The sequence below is a fragment of the Ammodytes marinus genome (genome assembly GCF_949987685.1).
Source record: "Ammodytes marinus genome assembly, chromosome: 10".
In the NCBI taxonomy this organism is placed as follows: domain Eukaryota; kingdom Metazoa; phylum Chordata; class Actinopteri; order Uranoscopiformes; family Ammodytidae; genus Ammodytes; species Ammodytes marinus.
Window position 1 is genome coordinate 12,403,072 of NC_137214.1, and position 25,847 is coordinate 12,428,918.

At 40.6% G+C, this 25,847-nt stretch overlaps 2 protein-coding genes across 2 annotated transcripts; both read left to right on the top strand.

The window, feature by feature from the left end:
- Window positions 1-1,518: 1,518 nt before the first annotated feature.
- LOC307257072 (zinc finger CCHC domain-containing protein 7-like) lies at window positions 1,519-8,922 on the top strand. Its single transcript, XM_080036195.1, has 8 exons — window positions 1,519-2,320; window positions 3,570-3,622; window positions 3,940-4,050; window positions 5,958-6,128; window positions 6,310-6,345; window positions 6,560-6,664; window positions 6,968-7,085; window positions 7,987-8,922. The coding sequence occupies exons 1-8, from the start codon at window positions 1,942-1,944 to the stop codon at window positions 8,478-8,480; spliced, it is 1,467 nt and encodes a 488-aa protein (XP_079892321.1). The 5' UTR covers window positions 1,519-1,941; the 3' UTR covers window positions 8,481-8,922.
- Window positions 8,923-9,372: 450 nt separating this feature from the next.
- Window positions 9,373-25,327, top strand: LOC307256799 (E3 ubiquitin-protein ligase RNF38-like). The gene is made up of 12 exons (XM_080035897.1): window positions 9,373-10,654; window positions 14,689-14,741; window positions 14,926-15,107; window positions 16,040-16,583; window positions 18,052-18,192; window positions 18,334-18,522; window positions 21,247-21,408; window positions 21,888-21,991; window positions 22,436-22,517; window positions 22,643-22,764; window positions 23,465-23,564; window positions 24,176-25,327. The coding sequence occupies exons 1-12, from the start codon at window positions 10,363-10,365 to the stop codon at window positions 24,236-24,238; spliced, it is 2,034 nt and encodes a 677-aa protein (XP_079892023.1). The 5' UTR covers window positions 9,373-10,362; the 3' UTR covers window positions 24,239-25,327.
- Window positions 25,328-25,847: the final 520 nt, after the last annotated feature.

Genomic DNA, 25,847 nt, shown 5'->3' on the forward strand with positions numbered 1-25,847 from the left:
GCCCGTTAATGAAGACCCCACCGAGCTGGTTCACGCCGCCATGCCCTGAGCAGCAAGGCGTATCAAAGAAAGACAGTTACAAAAGGCATGCGTTACTGATTTACTCACTCTGCGTAATTGTGGCACCTCATAACTTTCACTGAATAACACAACACGTTTACTCACTCTGTGTGACGGTGAGCGGCACCTGTCCAAAGCGCACGTCCATCACAGACATACCTGCTTAACTTCTATACGTTGGTTGGTAAGTTACAACGTACTTTTGGTCTCGAGGATAAAACATTTCCTACTCAATTAAACAGGGACTGAAAATGTGAGCACTGTTCAGGTTTAGTCCGGTATGTTTGTGTTTGCTGAGCATTTTAGTGATAGTACCTGAGCGGTGGACAGCAGAACGAGCCTTTTGATTGGCCGCACACGCACGGGTGCACGCGCTCCATTAGGCTATCTTGTTGTTTTCTGTAGCCAGTGTTTTGGTAGGCTATAATAATGTGACACCCGGAGAACGCTTTTTTTGTCCAACCCGGTAGTTCAAATAAAAACTATTTAAAAATATCTATGGGGCTTGTTATAATTTCTTACTAAAATAATTTAAAGAAAAGGCAGCCAATCCTGAAGTTCTAAATAGTTAACATTTATTTTATTTTATTAATCGATAGGCTAATAATTTCATCTTGGAAACAAACAACTAGGGATTGGTGACAAGGTGGGAGCTGCAACAGCTTTTGCTGGTTGTATTGGCCCTTTAAATGTATCAAGTCATTCTGAAGCATTATAAATGACCTTTCAGTGACAGCTTCTTCATTGATACCAGATAGTATAATAAAGATTGAATGTCGAATATAAAACCAATCTCACCCCGGTTCAGTGGCATATATGACATATATTTGCTATTACGCTGGACATTAAAGGCTTCACCGGTTTGAATATGAAGGTGTATTGAATTCTGAGATCCTATGTAGTATAAATGTGCGAAAAAAATTGAAATCGGTTCATCCTAGCCTGAGAAAAGGCAGAAAGTGTTTTTTTTTAACCCTATATTTCTCTTTCTCGTGACATCACAGAAAGAGAAATATAGGGTTAAAAAAAGACTTACTTTGTAAATATTACTGTGATGTCTTTTACTGTGACATCACAGTAATATTTACAAAGTACGTTTTTTTTAACCCTATATTTCTCTTTCTGTGATGTCACGAGAAAGAGAAATATAGGGTTAAAAAAACACTCTTTCTGCCTTTTCTCAGGCTAGGATGAACCGATTTTAATTTTTTTTTGCACATTTATACTACATAGGATCTCAGAATTCAATACACCTTCATATTCAAACCAGTGAAGTAGGCCTTTAAGTAATGTATATTTGCCCGTTATGACTTTTTGATCCAGATGTTAGCAGCTGTAACATGGGCGATACAGCTTTAACAAGCTGCGCGCGCGCACAAGCTGACAGGCTGACAGCAGTATTTGGCACGAGACCGGAAACACCGGCTAAAGCGCCTCAGAGCAACATGTAAACAACAATGGAAGTAGCAACCATTCATTTGTCAGGAAGAAAATAGCGAACTGAAAACGGTATGGGCCCGAAAAGTGTCATCACATACTTTATTTCACACAGGTGCTTTCGCTTCTTGAGCTTTATCAACTAAGACGGCTACTACAAAGCTAACGTAACTTTACGTTAGCATAGCGCTGGTTAGCCTGATGTTAACCCACGTGTCATTGTATTTTGAAGGTTTACACACTTACCTCATTGTTACATGTTTAAGAAAGAAATCCCCATTGAAATCCCAGTCAGTTCCATTTCCGCCAGATGCCAATTATTCCTGTAATTATTATATTATTAACACAAAGTTGGTAAATGATCTATTAGCCTCCGCTGTTTGACGGTAGTGCATTTAGCCGTCGTTGGATGGTGCTGTTCAACTGCTTTCTGCTGGTTGTACTATGGACTTAACTAAGGCGAGTGAACATGATGAGGGCGAGGGAGAGGGCAAGGACGAGCCCTTCTTTATTGTGGAGTCGGGCAGTTCAGAAAGTGAAGAAGAAATCAAGTTCAGTCACCAGAAACATGCCAGCAGATGTAAAGACATTGCACGGCTCAGGAGGGAGAGCTCTCCTCCGCTCCTCCTTGCATTCAACATCCCCTCCTTACGGGACAGCAGCCTGAGTCCTACTGCCAGTTTGGACTTCCAGCAGCAGCAGGAGGAGGAGAGTGACCAGCCCATCGAGGAGTGGATGGTCCTGGGAGGAGAGGAGCAGGTGGGAGACTCGAGCATCCAGCTCAACCTGAGCTACTGTTCCGAGGATGACTCTGGAGACGAAGGTTAGAGACTATCTCACTCTGTTGTTCACACTGCATCATGCTCCAATAGTCCAACTACCAGCCTCTGTGGGATTCTGAAATGTTCACTGAAAAGAAAAACAATCTGTGAATGGAGTTCAAGGGATGTGTCAAAGAGTGTGTTCAATGTGCTTTTTTCTCATTAATACATTGCAACTACAGGACGCAAACGTGAGGTATACAATTTTACAGCCTGTCCGTAAACTTGATTTAAACATCGTCAATGTATGTCCGATAGTTAAAGTATGTAGACATAGACTACAACTGGGTGTAGTCTGTGAACACATATTATTTCCACCTAAAGGTGGAGTCAGCGATTCTGGAGAATGATTGTTGCCCAAAACACTTTTTCCCAAATTTCCTTACAATCCACTACCTGTTTGTACTGTGTGTGCACTGAAAAAAATCCATTGTCAATACACAGCCTATGCTCTGTAAACGGGTATGTAAACAAACAAAGGAGCCCACTGTAGCTAGTAAAATCCCCGTTTACAGAGTCTAAGCTGTGTATTAACGCTGGATTTATTTTTCAGCGCACACACAGTATGGACTGGTGGCGGAATCCTGAGGATAATCAGGATATATTCACTGATAGAAAACCAGCCACCTGATGATTTTGATAAAAGGTGAGTTTGACAAGAGCATTCTCCAGAATCGCTGACTCCACCTTTAATCCCAATTCATGGTGATGTTGACTTCACTTACAAATAATATACGAAACAGGCTACACTTCTGTTGCTATTTAGGGACTTTTATTTGAAGTAAGAGTTTCATTCATTTTCATTTCTCAATGTGCAGTCATATTTCATATTATCAAGCTCACAGGATCTAGATTGAAAAATAAAGTTAAACTGAACTGGTCTCTTTCACATAAAAAACGTGTAGTTATATTAACACCAGAGGGCTTTCCTGGACAACCACTTCATCATATGCTGCCAGCGAGCAACTCCATTGGAACAAATAGATTTAATAATTTTTTTTTTTAAATGAATTGTTTGAGCTCATAGAGCTACAGCTTTTCTAAGACAGAATACCAGGGGCAGACACTATTTACTATGCTTGGGAAAAACGTCAGATCCAGCCTCGATTTGTAAAAGCTTCTTTTTGGAATTGTTTTGCATTTCAAGAGGGATCATTCCTGCCTGAGAACCAAACGATTGTAACTTAAATTGTGGATCAAATGCATGTCTACAAAACTGAATTGTCTCCTTGGTAATTTTCTCCATCATAGATCAGAATGTGCAAACATTTAAGGATACGTGGGCTGTATCGAAGAGAGACAAGGTACGTTGGTAACTTTTAATTTGTATTAACTGTAACGAATAGTTACTACAGTAAGGCTCAGCTAAATATCTTTAGTTTTAGTAAAACTTTAGGTTTCTTTGTATCTCTGTTGTCAAAATGTAAAATTATATTTATGCATGCTTTAATACATTTACAAAAACATGCGTAGGATTTTAAAGATGAAATGAAAGTGAAAATATCTCTTTACTGTGCTTATTGTAAAGACAGCAACGATAAGCTCTGTCTGAGTGATGAACTTACATGTTTGGCTTTTTAAAAATATATCTGTGATGTCTTTGTCCTCTTAAACTATGCAGTGCTGTGCTGATCCGTCGCTGCCAATCCGATACTTTGTGCCTGGCCGTTCTTTGATCTGTAGCATCTGCAGCAGGACGGGACACCTTGCCAAAAGCTGCTACTACCACAAGGTAAAGGAACATACATAATCATTTTACACAGTAACATTTATAACACGACATTGTCGAGGAAATATCCACGGCACAAGTTTGATACAGTTGTCGATAAATAACCGGATTCAGTTTGACTACACCTGACTAGCTGCTGAGATTTCTAGCGTGCTAAAATCACCTTCAGAGTGCTTCCTGGTGTCCCATTAACATGTTAATATTAAGCATCTCTTGTTCAAGACCAGTAGATGTTTTCTTCTCCTTCCCATATGTTTTACTCCTGCCATTGACTTTCAACTATGTCATTTTAGGCTACCGTATTTTCCGCACTATAAGCCGCAGGTGTTATAATGTTTAATTACCATAGGCCTATGTTAGAATTTGTGCACAGAGGGGATTGTCGGGAAAGAGATGGCTGCTTGAGGAATCTCCCATTTATTAACATTTCAACAAACAAGTTGCATATTTGCATAACGTATTCAAGTGTTACCATTTAGTGCAATAGCTACTAGGGATGGGCACGAGTGTTTTCACTACTCGTGTGATCGCTTGCATTCCTCGAGGATCAATCGATTCCTCGTTAAACTTTTTTCTATTTTTAGAACGCAACGCATCTGTCTGCAGAACAATGGTTGACCGCAATAAAGCGCTCAATGCTTATTGTCAAACAGTCACAGTTGCCATATGATATTAAGGATTTATTCCCACAAGTTTAAAACACATTTTCCTCACTGAAAGTAATTAAATAGACGGGCCACAATTTAATCCGATCGAGTAGGTCTGTGTTGGGGAGAAAAAAAGAGAAAAAAAAGCATGGGCTGTAGTTGTAACAAAAAAATAGCCTAAGTCACCATTTAAAATAAGAAGGGCAGCAAATAATATTAAATTATTGTCCTACAATTTAAATACATATAAATAACTCACCAAAGCAGATAGTTGTATATCCAACCGCGTAATGCTCACTCCGTGTCCGTGAATAATTACCGCGACTAATTCCTCATTAACGGAACGTTACACCGGTCGGTTTTTGAATCTTATCCCCATATACCCTATTGAAGGCTTCTTAACTGTTGTTGGCTCGGAGCGAATGTGCCTGAAGTAAGCCTTGCTTCTTCTTTACTTTTCTTTCCAAGCGGAGAGCACCTTGCATGCTCACTTGGAGTCTAGGCTACTCATTACTAACTGAGAGTAACAGGTGTCATCTCCCCTTTTTATAAACATAATTTTATCATCTGCTTTGAAATAACTGGACAGTTATATTCCTGACAATGTTCTGGAGAAAGGAAAGACCGTGTTCAGCTCCGCGGTGCTGTGGAGAACACAGGCTGCGCTGCGGTAGCACGGAGGTGGCAGTTATTTGCAGTTGATGTTTGACACAACGCTCAGTTTATTGCACTTGCATCAAAATATTTAATTTAGTTAAACTTTATTTTATCCGTTTTGTGTCGTTTTGTACACGTATATAACATTTTAAAATAGGGGCGGGCCGCCGGCCGGCCTAAAGGCTACAAACACTAAAAAAAACATAAAATTATTTTCCTCATCCACCAACCGAGTTCATTTGAAACGAGGGAGTACTCGAGTACTCGATTACTAACGCCCATCCCTAGTAGCTACAGAACATATACTGTGCTGTGTAATAACAGGGTTGAAAAATTGGGAAAAAGTCGCGGCTTATAGTCCGAAAAGTACGGTAAATTAAACTGAAAAAATTAATGAAACATGAAGATTACATTTTATGTTCTGATATGTTCTACCATTTTCTCCATATCTTTCTGCTGATATCTGCCCTGACTGACTTTTTTACTTGTCCCGGACCCTTACAGAGTGCCATAAGTTGCACCAGAGACAAACATGCTGATGTTATTGCATGGTCACCTGCAGAGACACCCATCCTAACATGTTCCTTTTTGTCTCTGTGATTGTAGAAATGTCCCACCTGTGTCCTTTGTGGGATCCTGGGCCACATCCAGAGGGACTGTCCGTGTCGCCCCTGCCACAGCTGTGGACTGCCTTCACATTGCTCTAGGCCCTGTGAAAGGCCCCCCATGTGGAACCAACACTGCCAGCGCTGTGGGATGGCAGGGCACCTCTCTGATGTGAGTTTGTCCATCAGCCCCCAGGTCTAATTCCTGTTAGTCTTTGTGTCGGAGAGTGTGTTGCCATTTATCAATTGTTGTCACGGCAAACAGTTCCTCCTCATGTGGTAACAATGCTTTTTTTTAGCTGTATTTCTTTTAACTGTAATTTTTTTCCTTTTGTTTCCTGGGTTTTCCTCAGGCCTGCCCTGATACATGGAGACAATACCACTTGACAGTGAGTTCAACTTTTTACTTTACTGCACTTTCCTTATCTCACCTTCTCTACTTAGCAAAATACATACCGCTTCTGAACATTAAAAGGTCTTTATGTTTGACCGTTACTGATTTTGCTCAAAATAAGATAAATCAAATAGTCACAAACTGTGTACAGTTGGCAGAGCAATTTTCTTTTTCCTCATATAAAATTGTTCTTTTTAACCTTCTTGCAGATCCAGTTAGAAGTTCCACTCAGGCAATTGGCAGGCGACAGACTCAAATATAAGAAATATTCTGCTAATTGTTACAACTGCTCTAAGACGGGACACTATGGCTATGTAAGTGACCTAAGAAAGGAATCCTTCTCCTACTTTTATCTCTACTTTCTTTCTTGGCTTGATCTTCATCTGTATTATCTGTACTTTGCTTACTGTCATTTTCTTTGCTCTGTCTCATGTCTCTCTCTGCCTTTCTCTTCCTCTCTTTATACCTCTGTACAACATACTCTACCCCTCTTCTTTTGAATAGGACTTTACTGTTCCTGGAGTTCTTTTACCCCTTTTCTCTTGTACCTTCCCCTAAATGTTTATTTATGCTCTAGCACCCTTCTTAACCGTCCTCTGTGTCTCTGTTGGTATCAGGAGTGCACTAAGAGGAGGATGATCAGTGGGACTTCTCCATCACTGCCCTTTGTTTGCCACTATGACACCATGGATGACATCGTCCAATGTCGTACAGGGATGCAGAGAAGAGCCAAAGGTGACAAAATATATATTATAGTTAGTATACAGTAAACGTGTAGAGACAGTGATGCATTTGAATTAAACAGTGTTTTTCTTTTTGTGATTTTCTTTTTGAAGGGTTGATTTGAAATGCAATGTTAGCTGAAAAACACCTCTTCTTTTATTCTTTTTTCTTAACTTTGTTTTAGGTGTTAGGATTGAGCGCACACACTTTTAAAGGTCACAGATATTTTATATTTTTTACATTATTCCTATTAAACTCTGCCCATCCAGTCCACATAGGAAACTGAGAAGATTGAATCCTTTATGACATCTCCGGTTTATGCCTGGAAGTCCAGTGTAAGTCTAAACAGACCAGTCACAGAAGAAATGGGGAAAAAAGAGCTTGCACTACAACATACTCTATCCATTCTGTGTCGCATTAAATGACGCACAATAATAGTGGCAACAAGGGATTCATCTCAAATGATATAATGCTAGTTAACCACATTTAGATAGATGCCTAGCAATACAAAAACAACAAAAAAATAAGAGGGAACACAGGTATTTCCTTTCTTTCTATACAATACTGTATTCCTACTCACATGTGACCATTTTAACCAATACTTGCAAAGTCTTAGGAAGGTCAGCTTTTCCATATCATATATTTCCTTTACAATTGCTTTCCACTCTCTTTTTTTCGGTGGTTTCTTGTCTAGCCATTAAAGGTGCTGTAAGCGAAATGGTTCTTTTAGCTAACTTCCTGTCAGTGATTGGTCGATAATGTGGGTTTGTCTCAGTGAGCAAGCCCTGTCACATTACATTTGCCTTATTGGTTAGATAAAAACATTCATTTGTGTAGGTTGAGAAAAATCGCCTCTTGTAACTTACAATTGAACTTATCAACGAAATATTTACTCTTTCGATTTTGTTATCAGAGAGTGCAAGAGCTGGATGGCTGCCTCCCTCACACCAGCAGCACTTGTGTGAACCAACCAAGGAGAGCGGTGAGGACAGTCAGCCTGTCCCGGGGAGGAGCAGGACAAAGCAGGAGATTTACAGCCAGGCAGGCAGGAGGAAGACGTGGCCAGAGAGACGCAGAGAGAGACGGGAGGTGAAGAAACTGAGGAGAGAGGCTCAAGCCAGACGGGAAGGAGGACTACTGGGGAGATCCCGGGGGAACTTTGACCATGAAGTCTGTCCCACAGACCCTTTCAGGTCCCTGCTAGGGCACAGGCAGTCCAGTCCTCCTCCAAAGAAGAAGAGACCGGATGAGGTGGGTGGCAGAAAGACCAGGAAGAGCAAAGAGGCAGAAAGGTGGAAGAAGAGAGGAGGGATAAAACATGGGGATTTATATCCCCATGGTGAAGTAGACATCGACAGTGAAAACCTTCTTTCCCCAAAACAAAGAGTACGCCACAGAAGGAGATAAAGTGTTATTGTTCTATTGCTTGTTTTTTTTAAACTTAAAAAAAGCATAACAAATGTAACTGAATAACAAAACAATATTTTCTGATTTTGTATCAGTCTTTGATTAATTAATTTATTGCCAATACAACAAACTGGAATAATGTGCAGTTGATGGATGTACAATTTCAATGTAACTGGTTTGAATGCACTTTTGTACGCTGTTAGTACATGAACTGCTCTTATACCAACTGCCTCCAATTTTTCAATCATGCATGTAGTGTCTTGAGTATGGTTTTACACACACTGTATGTATTGTGTTGTGGGGAGTGGTTTGTTGTCCCCCTAAATATAACACTATATTGAAAGACATTACATGGATTTCCAGATCCCCAAGTGTATAATACGGTATGTGGTCGGAAATAGATGATAAATGTGTGACATCTGATACTGAAAACCTATTAAAATTGGGGTCCGTTTAGTTGTATGTAGTACATTGGAGAGGGCTATGAGCATCAGTTTATGTAGAGCTCGTCTACCCGTAAAGCTTTACGAAGCCAGTGGCTTTCAGAGCGTTGTGTTATAGTATTTCTGGTATGAAGCTGCTGAATTATTAATGAGCTGAGCAGCTGCCCGGGGTTTGCTAGACTAAAGTAGCCAACTCTGAAACCAAGATGCTAGTTAAAAACGACGTTGACAGCCGCTAATAAAACAAATCTTGCTTTGATTGGTGATGAATGGTTTTTGACGTTCCCTTGCATTTGGCATAGAGCGATTTACACACGAGCACTTCGCCTATTGTGCCCGTGACGAGCAACATTTTTCTCTGTGATCGATTGTCGGTGCCTTGACAGAGATGTGAAACTCCCATTGATTGATCTCCGCTACACTCCCTGCTGACCAGAGAAAACACTCGATAGCGAATGCGAGAGGGGATTTAAATTGGACAAATACCGTCTACCTTACTTGGCGACTAAGGTAGCTATCTGGTTTTCTCAGGGGGTGTGAAGCAGTCCGTCATTAGCACTGTTTAACAAGCAGCCTAGCATCGGTATAGTGCGACGTTAGCAAGCTTGTAATGTCGGCACTGTTGGACTTGTTTTCCCCTCTAGACTCCGCTTCCTGTTAGCCTCGGGCTAACTGGAAAATCGAAATTATGCTAATGAACGAGGAGGTATAGTTAGCCAACGCAAAGGGGTGTAACTTTGACACTTACAGTAGCAATTTAGTTGAAATTTACTCACGAACCTATGCTAATAACTTTGTGTCATAGCCAGCTGGTTTTCTTTAGTTTGCTAACGCTCGACCGCGAGCCATTTTGTTGTGTTGAAGGATTTAAGTATTTAACTTGACAAGCTTTCCGTGGCAGAGCGCGAGCGATATTAACTTCAGTTGCTTGATTGTATATGCATCCTCAAAGGGCTCACTTGTGCGACAAATGCCTTTTTTAAATACTTTTTTTCCTTTTTTACCGTGGGAAAGCCTGACTGCTCCGCTGTGACAAGACAATAGAGAACCTGAGACTACATCTCCTTTGGTTACGACGAAAACCACTCATAACTTCGAGAAAATTGTATTTTGGTATCTGTTTTGCTAGAAAAAATAGGCCTACGTTCATTTGTGGTTGGATACAGAAGCGGGTAGCCCCCACTGATAGCTACAGAGGCTGTTCTTCTCTGAACCCGCTGCTTCCAGGTATCTGCTCTCTTTACAACGAAACAACAGCTTTAAATGTCCCAGAAAACGCTCGCGGTAGCCGCTCGTTATCAGAGGTAACTAGGTGGACACTGGACAGAGAGATAGGCGGTGTGAAGAGGGAGGCTCCTGCCAGTTTCTGGACGTCCATCCCTCCAGCATACCTTCATCACGTCCATCCACAACCACCACCCTCCTCTCCCTCCCTAGTCATGGACCCCCCGAGGACTCGGTCGCGGTCTCGGTCTGGGTTCTATCATTTCGGCTTGAACGGCAACGTCGGAGCGAACGGCAGCGGTAACGCGGTCGGTAACGGGAGCCTGATGATGAACGCCAGCGGAGGAGGGGTGAGCTACCCGCAGCAGAGCAACGCCGGCTGGACGCAGCACCATCACGGTGGTCGTAGCTACCCGGAGAGCCAGCAGCAGCACACCCCGGGGAGCTACCTGTCCGCAGGGGCGCAACGCCACTCCTCACACGGAGCTCACAGACACCCCGGGGCCGGTAAGATGGCTTTAGTAAACACTAAACAGGGCCTGCAGCCCGGCCAAATGCATCATTACACGCACACACACAAACTCTTACAGGATAAATCCCAAACGGATACACACACTCAGACCAGTAGCAGCTTAACAGGCTCTCAGACATTTGTCTTGGTGCCTGTACTGCCAGCTGTTGCATTGAAAGCGAGCTATAGGCCACCTATGTCATGTCAGGTGTTATAGGTATAGTGACGGTTCTGATGTAGAGGTTTGTGTAGCATTTACTCGGGGAAATCGGGAAAACCAGGTTCCTTAGCGGTGTCATGTCTTCAATACTAGCAGTGAAAATGATACTGACCCTCTTTCACCCTCAGTAATTTAGTACGGCATTATTTTCCTCTGGAAAGTCCTGGTATGGTAGTGCTGGAGGCCTGCAGGTCACATTATGTCACTCCTGTGGATACAGGATATATGGTATGCAATGCGATTGGCAATCAGTTAAATAATAATGTTATATAGGTAATAAGTTGAATAATTAATTGCCTTTTTATTATATAGAGATATTTTGAGTGATAATTAGAAATTGAATAGCAAACGTATCAGCTGTGCTGGTCAGTGAGGATGTTGTCAATTCTAACTGTAATATTGATATGCTAGAGAGCATTGCTTTTCCTTTATCATCAGACAAGAGACATGCTTGCTTTTGCCTTGTGGTTTAGAGGTCCTATTCTCCCCCTTTTTGTTTTTTTTACAAGACCTTGTTAAGAGAGCAGTCTGTTTTTAAAAGAACAGTTTGAAGCTTCATAACAAGCGTTGAAATGGTTTGAAATTAAATGTTTTTTTCTTGACAGCGATTGTATCTATTCTATTTATTTCAGATTGCTCAGTGCTGTGATGCAGGCCTCCTCTCAGTTCACCATCATCAGCCCTTTCATCCATAAGCCTTAATGCTATTCAGCTTACATGTTAGCCTGTGCACAGCTGCTCTCATGTAGGGGGGAGAATGTGTTGTAGCATAGTACTTTTGGAAAGAGAGGAATGAACAGTAGAGTTGTGATGGCCTTTTGTGGATCTCTTTATTTGAGACATTTATTTGAATTGCCAAGTATCAATCAAGCAGCTATTAAACTGGTGAAATTCGTCCCCACAGCAGTAACGGTTTCTCACAAACTCACTAAGAAAACAATGAAAGACTGCAAAACTTACAATGAAAAAGAGGGAGAAACTAACACAATTGCCAGTAAGGAAGTAAGACTGTTCTCCAGCCTCTTTTCATTGTTTCAACATTGACCCCAGTCTGTTTGGTGTTCAGCAGGTTTCCATTGCTGACCCTGTAAAACATTCTGTAATACCAGATTGGATTCCCTCAAGGCAAAAAAAAAAAAGAAAGTGCAGTGAACGAATGAAAGCTGTTTTTTAAAATTGGTCTCTATCATAATGGCAGCGCTGTTTGCCAAATACTCAAAATAACCCACACAGAGGGCACAAGCACACAAAAACATGTTTCCCAAATTGAGACGCTACAGAGGGGCTTGTGTGAAAATCTTACAGTGAATCAATCCTCCCAGCTGTGTGATCTGCCTCCTCCTCAATAACTGCACATGCCTCCTAAATGGCTGGGGCCTGTGTGTGTTTGTGAGTGTGTGTACGATTAAGTGCATCACAGATTTCCTGTTTGTCTGTGCTTGTTTGTGTTTGCACTGTATTGCACGTGTGGCATCACATCATGCAAGTGTGTCAGGGTTGGATTTGAGGGTGTTAAAAATGTCCCTCCGTCTTACCTCCTGTTTTTTTTTCTCTCCTCTTCCACTCCCCCAGTGTCAGGATTGTTTTGACAGCGTGTAGCTTTAATAAAGAGTGTTGCATCCCAAAACCTGGCAGAATTGCATCTTAATAGCAACCTGTTTAGATCTTCAGTTACACTGTTATCACCTGAGATCTGTAGATTATGTGGGTAAAATCGATCGTGTCACTATTTGTCTAGTCTCTTCTAAAATATGATTCAAGTTTTTTTTAAAGTATTTTTCCGATAAAGGTGAAATATGTATTTATTTTGCAGTAAAAAACAAAATGACATTACCACATCACATATTTTCCATCCCATTTTCAAAATCAGAGATATTATTTTTTCAATAAGGCAACGCACTGTTTCGCTCACCCTCTCTATTTCCTGTAAATTCCGATGACACCATATAGTGAAACACGGTGGAGTGGATAATATAGGGGAGTAAGACAAACCACAACCACGTGGAAAAGAATAGGAAGAAGCAGTTGATTCATATCATTGTTATGTTGATGTTGTTGTTTTGTATCTGCCTTTGTGATGGACTAGGATTATGCCTTGCCTTCAACTGCGAATTCTGTCTCTGAAGCTGTCCGCGTGATCCATGACGTAATCGTGAGCCCCCTAGTGGCGGAATATTACGTATTGTGCGTTAAAAGAAAATATCAAAATTAAGTTCAATCGACTGCCTGCCTGACTTGAATTCCTTTGGAGACAGAAATGGTGTCAGTCCTTCCCAGCCGCTTTGCTTGAAGGAAACAAAGGTTGTGTTTGCTAGCCAACGGAACCCATCCAGTCCGCCTAACTCCCCCACCCCATCTCCTACGGCCCCGGGGTGAATCGGTGTTAACAGACCCAGTTATCCTCAAAACACGTGGGCGGCTGAAGCCTGGGACCCTATGAGGTCTAAAGAAAAAGAGATCAGATGATTAAAGCCAGTGTGTTGTCGGCCCCTTCTCTGGGCTAGTCAGTCAACCGACGCCCCCCGTCTGTTCCTCCGCTGCCACTTGCAAGGCGGCTTTGAGCTGTCTCTATCGGCATACTTCACATGGCCCTGGAGTAGTGTTGCAAAGACAAGAAAGGGGTGCGGGGCAAATTTTAAGATCTGTTGTTTCTGAACAGACAGAGAGGGGCTGTTTGGATGAGGTACACTCAGAAGGAGATGAGATGAGGGGAGTTTTATTTTCTCTTCATCTTCTTTTTGGAGATTAAAGGTTTTTTTGGGGGACTGCTTAAGAGGAAACTCTTGTCAGCTGAGTTCAAGGACATCCTTCTTAAGCCGCTGAAATGCCTGTGTGTGTGCACATGCTGCATCCAGATTGCACATGTGGGCTGTCAGATAAACAGCTGGGAGTGCATTGTGTCTTTCCGAGATTATTTTTATGCTCTATTCGATGATGTGGTGATTTTTTTCTTTTTTCTTCTTCTCATTCATATGATAGGTAGTCTTTTTTGTGATAGTGTATTGATGTTTAGAGAGACTTTAAGTGCTTATTTACCACAAGTAGATGAAGAGAAAAATGATAAAGACATTTTTTTTTAGAAGAAACTGAGCTGTCTTTGCAGAGAAAAAAATCGTTCAATAATAGTTGCCTTGCTCAGGGACACTTCAGCATATCAGATCCTTGCCAACACAGATTGTAAAGACAGGATTCTTGAAATATTTAGTTTCTTTCTGGTCTGCCCTACAGCGTCAGTTAATGGGATAGGGCAATGGCATCAACAATTATTTTCATTATTGATTAATCTGTCAATATTCTATTTCAGAAAGAAATTATATCAATAAAATGACATGAAACAAGAAACGTTTGATTGGTGGATCTCTTTTTGTCTATTTCTGCTTGAGCTTTTCATGTTGAATCAGAGGGATTGATTTGTCTGTGAGAGCCAGAGAGAATGAGTCCAGTCAGTGTGACATCTTCCAGAGATGGCTTCCTCTCTCGTCTGCTATTATTAAGCAGGAAATTCAAAAGACTTCTCTGGAAGACAGACCCTCGCAGATGACGGAGAACACTAACTCTGTTTGTGAAGCTGGTTGTTGGATGCACCTTTTTTAGTTTTAAGTGTGTCGTTAACTGTTCAAGCAAACTACTCTTCTGTTTTTTTTAACATGGAGTCGATTCTTTGAAAGAAGAACATATCAAATGAAAGGGTTAGGGTTAGCTGCCTGTGTGTTTTTTTTGTTGGCATATAGCAAGCTAGCATATGCCCATGTTTCTTGTTCTTCTCAGCCCTCTGAACAGATTATGCTTTTTATCTTCTGTGACCTGCAGGAGGACTGCTGCATTTCCATCCAGATAATGTGTGCAGTGAGGATCGGGACAAGGTAAGTATGAAATATGACCACTGCCTGTTGCCTCTGCTTTGCTCCTGGTTTGAATAGGATTTGTATGCCTTTGCCTTTGTTGTCGTCTTTTCCCATTCATTCTCCCATTTTTGTTTGTCCTCTTTTTTTTCTATCCCTGACCAACCCCCCCTGGTTCCTTGTCCTCCTCTACCTGTGTGTGCAGATTGAAGACAGCCCGAGCCCGAAAAGACAGCGTCTCTCTCAGCAGTCCATGTTGGATCTTAACTCAGCCCCTCCCCCTACTCCTTCCTCTCCCATTCGCCCCTGGGAGCTGCCTCCCAGTCGTAGGCCACACCCCCACTACATGCCAGAGAGATGCCACACGCCTCTTCGCAATCGACGCAGGTAACTGTGTGTGTATGTTGGTTTGAAACAAATACATACAAATGAAAAAGAAACATTTAATATGTTAATTGCCTATAAAATGTCATAGTGACAATTACTGGATCCCATATTTACCTCTTAAAATTGTGTTTTCTGTCTGACCAACAGTCAATAAATTGGGAGTTTAATCAACAATCGTTCGAAATCAAGCAAAACCAAAGATTTAAAGAAAATGTTTATCATGTTTACTGTAGGCTGATGCTTCTACCAATTACAAAACTGGGCAAATAATTGAAATAGAGCTGACATATTTTAGAATAGTTGCCTTAATTATTCTGCAGTAAGACTCCAATTTGTGTATTTGCTACTTTTCTGTTATTTTATATAATTGTAAATTGAATCTATTTTGTAATATTTGTGGCTTTATAAAATTGTGAAGTTAAAATGCTTTTAAGAAAGTATGCTCCTAAGAAGCTGCAATGCGGTACGAGGTCTCTGCGCAGTAACCTTTGACCTTCAAAACCTAATCAGTTCACCCTCAAGTCCAAGTGTAAGTTTGTGCTAAATTCGTCAAAAATACCTCAATGCATTCTTAGAATATTTTGCTTGACGGTTTGAGGTCACAGTGAACGTGACCTAAAAAATGTGGTCACTTTATCCTCAAGTCAAAGTGTCCGAAATTTGACGAAAACCCTTCAAAGCTTTCTTGAAATATTGCATTCAGGCATGAGGTTGCAGTAAATTTTACTTTTGACCTATGACCTCCAAAATCTAATTGGTTCATCCTTGAGTCAGAGTTGACATTTTTGCAAACCTTGTAGAAAATTCCTCAAATTGTCATGAGAGGTGTGGGTGATAGACCTATTATACTACTTACAATGAATCGAATGACAACATGGCTCCTCCGGCCTCTAATGTCGTTCTCACCCTCTTTTCTTTCTTCTGCCCTTCAGCCCTCCAATGAGACGGCAGCGTGGGCGGAGAGACCGTCTGACCCGTCACCACCATCACCACGCCCACAACAACAACAACAACAACAACAACAACAACAACCATCACCACTACAACAGCAGCAACAACAACAACCACCACCATCATCACCCTCACCACCACCACCCACCCCACCCCCACCACCTGCACTCCCACCACGGCCCGTCTGCAGGCCACCACGACGAGAACTACCGTCACCCGGCTCCTCCGCCTCAGGGCTATCCCACTCCCTACAGCCAGCAGCCTCCCCCCCGCGGGCTGGGGCCAGGGCCAGGGCCAGAGGAGCGCCCAGGTCACCATCCCCCTAACCCCTCCCCGAGACCCCTCCACCACTCACCCAACCTGTCCCCCAGGCTACTGCACCCTGCAGCCCATCCACAGCACCCGCACCCCCATTCCCATCCACATCCCCATCCACATCCACATCCCCATCCACACCCACACCAACACCAACACCCCCACCCATCCCAGCAACAGAGCAGTGTGATGCTGGACCTCCATGAGCAGGTGACTTCATAAGATGTGGCCATGTTTTTGGGTTGTGTTAGGAAACAAACAAACATACAGTTGAGAGATTGTTCCCATCATATCATACTTCTCAAGCAAAAGACAATAATAATAAATATAGTGAAATAGAAAGATTGAACAAATAAAATAAAAATTAATAAGATAAATTGTAAAAGTAAAATGAGTAAACAGAGATATAATTAAAGTCAGTAAATGAGATTCAATAGGAGAGAACGGGTTTATGTCACATGGGTTGGTTGTCACAATAGTTATATCTCGGAACCAGAAGGCGCTGTCTGTGAAATTTTGGTATGTAAATAAAAGATGATTTTGTTGTAAAAAAGGGCAACAAAATCAAAACAACCCAGTGCATCCCAAACTAGACCAGCTGCCAAGGCTAAAGGAAGTTAGGTAGGCCTATTTGTCAACTTGACAATGCAATTAAACTTTCAAATTTAGTTCTGCTTTCTTGATTATTCCCATTAAGATAACATTGTGACAAACAACCCCATAGTGTGTGACAACCGACCCCTTGATGGGGTTGGTTGTCACAATGTGTTGGGGTGTCTTTGATGATTAATTTCTTCTTTATTACAATAAGTTTGAAAAAGTGAGGGGTACACACTTCAAGCCAACACCTTAAGCTTCAATTTAATGTAGGAATGACTATAGAGGTGATGAGCAATTCTCACTAGAGTAAAAAGTGTGCCTACTTACCCTGTTCTCCCCTATGAATCATGATTAAAAAAAAATGACTTGCTTCTTTATGACAGTATGATTTCAAAGGATGTCTTGTTATTTCATTCAATTCCCCTCGAAATGCACACAACACACAATTTGAGACACTTTTAAAACAATATAGTGTAAAAACTAAACCCATCTTCTCCTGTGTATATCTACAGAGAGATTGACTAATGTGGCGCTATTTAAATATAGTACTGTGCTCTGTTTGATCTTGAAAGCAGTAACTATATTACCTCTCCTTTTAGCAAAATTAAACTAATCATCACCATGTCGCTTTAAAGATTTAGTTAGTTGATGTGCGCTGCTTGTTTGTTTCTAATTGGCTGGGGTGGAGGAAAATGTGTTGTCCCTTTTTTAGAAAGCGAAAAACAAGAAGGAACTGTTTACATATTTAACCAAATGAACTTGTTTGATTAACTTGTCTCTAGCAATAGAGAAACACATTACACAACTAAGTGATTTGATGGAAAGGGGTTATGTTAGGAAATAAACTGGAAAGTTGTTGGTCAAAAGACCAACAGTTAAATCACATTTAAAATGTCCAGTTTCTTACCCATCAGAATCCATATCCAGACATTAATATGACAGTTAAAACATTAAAAAAAAGTAATTGGTAATTTCTTCAAAATACAGTACTACTGTAGCTACAAAACCTCCTGTTGAGAGCATCATAGACTGTGTGAATAAAGTAGAGGACCTTGACCCCTCTGATCTCCATTTCTAGGGTTCAGTTCCAGTATCGTACCCTGTCTCTCCTCCGGGAGCGCCGCCCGGCCTGCCACCTCGCTCTGCCCCTCAGCAGATCCCAGCCTGCTCGGTAGTCTTCAGTGGACAGCACTATCCTGTCTGCAGCGTCCCGCCTCCGGTGAGTGTGTTGGTAACTCATTCCAGCTGTTTAGTTGGGTCAGAATGTTCATTAACCGTGTTGCTGTTTACTGATGAGTTTTTTGTTTGTTATTATTGTACAAACTAATTTACCAGATGAAATGTTTTGTGTATCTGCTAGGTCCTTCAGACTTGTTCTGTGCAGCACTTGCCCATGCCCTATCCGTTCCCATCACTGCTGTCCAGTGAGCAGGCCTTCCTGCTTCCCCCTCCTCACCTCGCACATCCCCCAACACACCTCTCCCACCACCCACCTCACCTGCCTCAGCCCGGACAGTTTGGACCCTATCCAGGGCAACAGGCCAGATCAGTGAGTAGGAACTTTTGTGTTATCCTTTTTTAATTTGTTAATTTGGTATCGGAAGTCATGAAGATTATAAAATATGGTATTTCAGTTAAAGGTTCATTATGTAACTTTGAGATGTGTCAGATAAGTGAAACATTTCCAAGATATATTCTCATATCTGAATAAAACAACTTTCCTCGCAGGAAAATTGGATCCCTGAAACAGTTTGAAATAACAAAGCGACCTGTAAAGTTTTGTTGTTACAGCAGCAAGGCCCACAGTTCTGTTTACAAACATATTCTAGTCTTACGTTTGGTTCCCGCTGACTCAAAATAATTAGTTTTTTGATTTATGATGATAGAACTATTTAATGCTAAGGATTAAATGTACATAAAATATGGTAAACTAACTAACTAACAGCATCTCTCAGGGAAGCTTCACCCGCTACATAAAAAAAAATGTAAAAGCAACAATTGTTTACCTATAGAGACCATGCATATTTTATGCATCAGAGTTGAAGCAGTCTCTCCTTCTCCTTGCAGTGTTTGCAAGCACTTGGAAAATGTGTAGTGTTTAGTAATGAATCAAGACATGTACTGAAATAGGTGAAGATTTAACCCATTGATGACGGCTGCTGCGCGATGCCACATTGGCTCTCCTGCCTGATGCTGCGTCGCGCAGCATTATTACTTTATCTAATTTTCATGGCATTCCCAGCATATAATGCACTACCATTGGTTCAAATACACATGAGGTGGTTTTGTTGATTTTGTTAAGACCACGTGACCACCCAAAAGTTGTGTGGTTTGCCGAAAATCATGTCAATCAAAAAAATAAAAAATAAAAAAATAAAACAACAATAAAAAATACGCCAGCTATGTCGGCGACAGAACAGTTAGTGGCGTTTGGTGCGCAGAATCAAGGTCTACTATAGGCTACTGACGAAAATCACACAACACATTGCATCTATTTATTAACAATATTTAATAATTTTCTAATTCATCTAATTTTGACGATTTTTTTAAATATTTGTTGGTTTGTAAGTGCTAAGGGAGCATGTTTAAATAAAACCTGTGAACCTTAACTTTTAAATGTATTTTATTTCATGTTTCTATGTGCTACACAGGCTTAGATATTAAGGTTTTGGTAGACTTGACAATTCGTAGTATTTTTTCAGAAAACCCTCAGGCATTAAGGACATGCATCCTAGATTGCCATAGTCATCAATGGGTTAAGAGACACGGTAAAGAGAGTAACTCCACGGAAAACTAGCTTGATGCAGGAATTGCAGTTGAAGAAGAAATGTTAGGTGTTCTTGGATAAAATTTAGAATGGAAAATATTGGTTCTCTCTCTGCATAAATATTGTGCTATCAATTACGGCTGGGCTATATGGGCTAAAATCAATATCTCAATATTTTTTTACTATATCTCGATACACGATATATATCTCGATATATTTCAAATCTCCTCTAGAGCACATCCTAAATGCTCAATTTAATAAATTTTTTGCATAACATCACACCAGTAATATGATTTAAATAGTCCCTGCAAAATGTGTCTGCACTAACGATGCATTAGGCTACATGAAACAACATCTTGTTTATATTCTTTAGTGCTTTCTATTGGAACAATTTGAAACTTGCACATGGCAAAGAGTTTGCACATTGTATTGATTATTCCACATCCTTCCACTCCCATACAATGGATCCAGCATTATTTTATTTGGAAACAGTTTTTTCCATCTTTTGTTAATCTGTAAACTGAGAACACTAATTATGACTCATTACAACCACTTACTAATTGTTTATGAAGATAGCAGCCACACTTTAAATGCAGAACAGGTTTTGCTCCATAATAGTAGTCTGTTTTATTTTATAAAAAATACTCGCAAATGTAGCCTACTTTACATAGACTTTTAGTTATTAAACGGTGTGCACCTCCCTTGGTGCTGACATGGACCTATTATAAGAGGCTGCCCATAATAAATGTGATGCCGTGGTTGTGTGACGTTGGACCAAAAACTCGGCTAAAAAAACACATTACGTGCCAATTTGTATTCGATGGTCGCGATAGGGTCATTTTATACATCCCGTGGAGAACATCTCGCGATACATCGCATATATTCGATATATCGCCCAGCCCTACTATCAATAATGTTGAAATAATAAGTGTGTGCCAAAGTTTACAAATGCTCAGAGCCTGATTTAAGTAGCTGGATGCTCACTGAGATTTGGTGTTGTTGTGGATCTGTGTTAGGACAGCTCTTGGACAAAGACTTTAAACCAAAGCGCATTACGTAGTTATTTTGAAGTTCACACACATTTTTTCTGTTGTGTTGCTTTGATATTGATACATACTCACTGCTGATTTAAAGCAGCTGTCTGAAGATGTCATTAAAAGCGAAGACACTATAATGAAATAATAATGACATCTCTTAGTAGAGATAAAATAAAATAATTTTAAAAGTTGGATTGATCCTTGAAACGACTCTTTTAATATGTTTATATACAGAATTATAATACATTTCTTTTATACATCTAAGCCCCCACTCATTCAGAGGTTTTGTCTAGGGGTTGATACTCGTCCTCCTCTGACTCACAGATGTGCTTTTCAATAAGTTTATCTGGTGTCTGGATTGTTTTGAAATGTTCCTGTTGCGGTCCTCACTTTAAATGATCTCAGATGGTCATAGTGCGTGTTTATCCATTATTTCTTTTTTTCTCTCCCATATTTCTCCTCCTCCCAGCCGTTACAGAGGATAGAGAATGACGTGGAGCTGCTTGGTGAACACCTGTCACTAGGTGCTGGGCTCCACTATCCTCCTGCCACCCACCCGGCCCTCACACCACACTCCACACAGCTCCACTTTCTCTCCCATGACCCTTTGCCACAGGAGTTCTTTGGAGTGGTGAGCAATACGATGCATATAGGGTACTCACAGGGTCTTAAAAGCAATTGAAAAAAAAAGGATTGAATTTAATGTTCTCAAAATAAGGCCTTCTAAAAGTATTGAGCTTTCTTTACAAAGGTCTTACATTTTTTGATTGCCCTTTTCAATACTTGGAGAGGGGCCGTTTTGTGACAAATAAGCACTTTTGAATTTTGTTAAGAGTATACACATCCTTCACAAAGCTATTGTTAAAGTGTATCAATCTGAGTATAATGTGGATTTATAATAAAAGTATGGCCTGACGTTGGCATTCAATTTCATTTCAACTGGCATTAAAAAGGTATTAAAAATTCTTAAATTAAACTTTGGAGATCCCTGGGGGTACCCAAATATAAAGTATTTGTTGTTGTTGTTGTTCTTTTTACTTTTGAGTACAGAGGAAAATAAAAAATCCATGTGAATGATTTGTCACCTGTGTTCCGTCATTTGCCTCCTAGTCCTATCCAAACTTCATTCCTCGGCGTCTCCCGGGGCGACGGTACCGCTCGCAACAGCCACTGCCACCTTCGCCTTACCACCCCAGCCTCCTGCCTTACTTCCTGTAAGTACATCGGTACATTTACTTCATTAGAAAAAGATGGTTAAGAAGAAGATGTTTTATTTTATGATTCAAATCTTATTTTTGAAATTTGCGAAAAATTTCAGGGTGTCGATGATTTATAAACATCTACTCCAAGATGAGGAATTTTGAGAGTTCTCACTGATTTAGACATTAGTTAAAAGTTGGCAACAAAGATACATGATTGATTGCACAAATGATTGTTTCGTAAAAGTTATGGCTACAAATGAACGGAATCATAAGATAAAGGGAAAAAGTTTAAACATTTTGCGAACGTTCAACATGTAAATCATTTGAAAACATTTTAACATGCTGTATTATTAAGTGTTAAGAGAAAGTTAACTACTCGACAGCTTAGTTGCTTAATTTGATCCATTCATGAATTGAACTTTAAAATGTCTGTCAAATCTCTCTCTCGCTCTGTAGTTCAATGCTGCCAGTCCAGCCAACTGGTCCTGCGATCAGTCTAGAGTTGGATGTAGACGATGGAGAAGTGGAGAATTACGAGGTTTGTCCCGATTTTTATTTATTTTTATTATTTTATCTGTTTGTTTTGCTGAATGCAGACTCTAATTCTTCTGTTCTTGCGGGTGTTCTCCCCCCAAAACCCCCCCCCGGCACACACACACACAGGCCCTCCTGAACCTGGCTGAGCGTCTGGGAGAGGCCAAACTCAGAGGACTGACCAAGGGAGACATTGAACAGCTTCCTTCCTATCGGTTCAATCCAAATAACCATCAGTCTGAACAAACACTGTGAGTGCAAACATGTTGTAGGTGGCGGGTCATCACTTGTTGACAAGGAAACTAACATTCATGATTCAACAAAACTATTTTTTATTTAGACAATTTTTCTGTTTTAGTTACAGATTACGTGAAGTTATTCAGCACATTTCTGGTTTTGTGAGCTATAGGAAACTTAAAGGAGTAAACTTTTTTATTTATAGCTTGTTGCCTCACTTTCGGGGTTCAAGACAATAGTGACAGGACTACCTAATAGTGTCTAGTGACTATATAGACAACAGTGTTCACGAGTAGAAGAGCAACAAAAAAGTGCACAAATATAGGGCGCAACATAACGTGGTAAATAAAAAAGTCAAGCACACAGGAACGTTTAGTTAAGTGTATTTTCTGACTGTTGTCAGATGCAGACAAAGGCCACCCATTGACAACCAGTATTTGAGCTAAGCTAATTAGTGATGAGCAACCTTTTATCCATTTTCTTCTTCAAAAATGCGTGCATAGTTAAAGGAATGGTGTCTGTCAACAAGCAACTATTCCTTTAAAGCAAGGTTTGGGATTGTGGCAAACATAAATCTTGGTACAAACAGCCTTGAGGTTTTCCTAGGTGAATAGAAGCAATAGGAGATGTACTACGTGCCTTAATAAAAAAGTATGTTAACAACAGGTTTCTTGTGTTGCTGTACTGTACATGCTCATACCTGTTGTGTTGCAGGTGTGTGGTGTGTATGAGTGATTTCGAGTCCCGCCAGCTGCTGCGAGTCCTGCCCTGCAGCCACGAGTTCCACGGGAAGTGTGTCGACAAGTGGCTGAGGGTAAGTAACCCACCCCATGAACCCGCTCGCTCGCACTGTGTCCATGTTATGCACACATGCAACATTTGAGTTCACGTAAGGGTTATCGCACATTGTTTTGTAACAGATGTAGGTCACAGTGACACAGGCGCCTCTTAATTATAGAACTGTAGTGAGAATCTCATTCGTTAGCTAACAGAAACATGTCAGGCTTGTGGTCTTAATGTGGTTCCTAAATTCAGCATCGGTGTCGGCAAAATCTGTAAACATCTCTTAAACCCAATTTAATAAGCAGCACACATACATTAACATGTGATTTCCAACTAAATCTGCTAAAAAAAAGATCCTCCAACACCAGGTTCTTGTGTTAATCCTCACACAGTCTTATGATTTAGACGCATGAGTCATTGCCCGAAGCCTCAGTGTGAATTGGGTTATAGAGACGATAAATCAATACAAATCAAATAAGAAAAATGTCCTAATCTGATATAGTCATAGCTAAAATCTCTTTATAGGGGAGTGTAGAGATGAGTTACTGTCCAATATACAGTTCTAAGATTAGGCATTTTGTGTGATTTGAGGATATTAGCTGTTTCTAATAACGTAAAACGCCTCTTTCTCTCTGTCCCCAGGCCAACAGGACATGTCCCATTTGTCGGGCCGACGCCTCAGAAGTCCAGAGAGACTCAGAGTGACCACATGAGGGCGCCATACGCCACAAATGTCTGTCAAACACGTTCATCACTAGGCGGATAGACATGTACATGCTTACACACACGCGCAACACTTCCTTGGGTTTTTGTACAGCACTTCCTGCTCGTTTGTTATCCTTCCAATCTTTATCCTTTCTTCCTTCCATTTGGTCTGATTTTCATCAGACTCCCTCTTCCCCAGTTATTAGATTGTGTGTCATTTCCATTTGATCAGTCTTTCCTGTTCACGTGAATGTAGGCCCTCACATCTAAATTACAACCTGCCTGACCACTATTCTGCTGTGGTGTGTGTGTGTGTGTGTGTGTGTGTGTGTGTGTGTGTGTGTTTTTGTCTACATGTGCATGCACTACAACTGTGCAAGCATTGTTTGGTCAGCCCTGTATTGCTGGGCTGTGGTACGGGAGTGAGTGTGTCAGTGTTTGTGTGTGTGTGTGTGTGTGTGTGTGTGTGTGTGTGTGTGTGTGTGTGTGTGCGCGTGTTTGTGAGTGAGTGAGTGTGAGAGAGAGAGATTTTTAGATGTTTTGGAACATGCCTGAGTTTTCTGTTCTGTATCTCGACAAGAGTAACAACATTAGAGGGTTTTTGCTCTCATGAGTGACTGACCTTCTGTTTGTATGTTTTATGCACTGTCTGTCTGTATGCATACTGTGTGTGTGTGTGTGTGTGTATGTTCTAGACTTAAAACCTTTTCTCTAGTTTGACACTAAGGGTCCATGTTGCCACTATACTTCTTTGTTGCTTATTTTATTATTATTATTATTATTATTATTATTATTATTATTATTATTATTATTATTATTATTATTATTATTATTATTCAACCATTATAAGCGATTGTTTTCCTGCCTGGCAGTTACCTCATCATTCCGGTTTTTGGTCACCATTCATTACGAGCGCTTCACGGACTTCTTGGAAATTAAGCACATTATATATTTTTCTTATCCTTTTCTTTCTTAGTAAAAAAATAAGTTTGTCTGTGACTTTGCAGTGGCACATGTGTTACATATATACATATATCTATATATACTGTATAAATCTATGAATATCTGTATACCAAATAAAAAGCTTGATAAGAACTTCCTAAACTTTGCATTTTGTTCTTATTTTTTCCTATAGGGAATTTTGACCTCATGGTTGAGTTTCAGTCATGTTATAACTAACATTGACACTGAATGACTGCAGATCTTCAGGTGCCTTTGCCGATTTCTTTCAGAAGAAAAGCATTGAGTTAGTGTCAGCATTGACTTCAAGCTGCCACTAGGTGGTGTTACTGCTCTTCTAGGCTACCACCCATTCACATCGGTGGTTTAGTTCCCCTGACATGCACTCTTTGGTTGACAGGCAGTAATTGACTCTATTTCACTGTAGCTTTATAATGTGTGAACAGAACCTGCACATATTAGACACGACACACAATATAATGATGTGCTGACATGTGGACATCCTTTGTGTAACACTGAATTCCGGATTTTATTGCAGTGTCCTGTCACTCTGGGCTGTAAGTAGATTCAGATTTCTTACAACAGTTCAGGTCATGTAAGTTACAAATAATAACTGGAGTTGTACTTCATAGAAACTAAATTCTGCATC

Bases quoted from the DNA above. Each gene is read 5' to 3' on its own strand.
- LOC307257072 (XM_080036195.1), top strand. From the start codon at position 1,942: ATGGACTTAACTAAGGCGAGTGAACATGATGAGGGCGAGGGAGAGGGC. The intron at 2,321-3,569 runs GTTAGAGACTAT...TCTCCATCATAG, and splicing joins GGATGACTCTGGAGACGAAG to ATCAGAATGTGCAAACATTT. The intron at 6,346-6,559 runs GTGAGTTCAACT...ACCTTCTTGCAG, and splicing joins GGAGACAATACCACTTGACA to ATCCAGTTAGAAGTTCCACT.
- LOC307256799 (XM_080035897.1), top strand. From the start codon at position 10,363: ATGGACCCCCCGAGGACTCGGTCGCGGTCTCGGTCTGGGTTCTATCAT. The intron at 18,193-18,333 runs GTGAGTGTGTTG...TGTATCTGCTAG, and splicing joins TCTGCAGCGTCCCGCCTCCG to GTCCTTCAGACTTGTTCTGT. The intron at 18,523-21,246 runs GTGAGTAGGAAC...TCCTCCTCCCAG, and splicing joins CAGGGCAACAGGCCAGATCA to CCGTTACAGAGGATAGAGAA.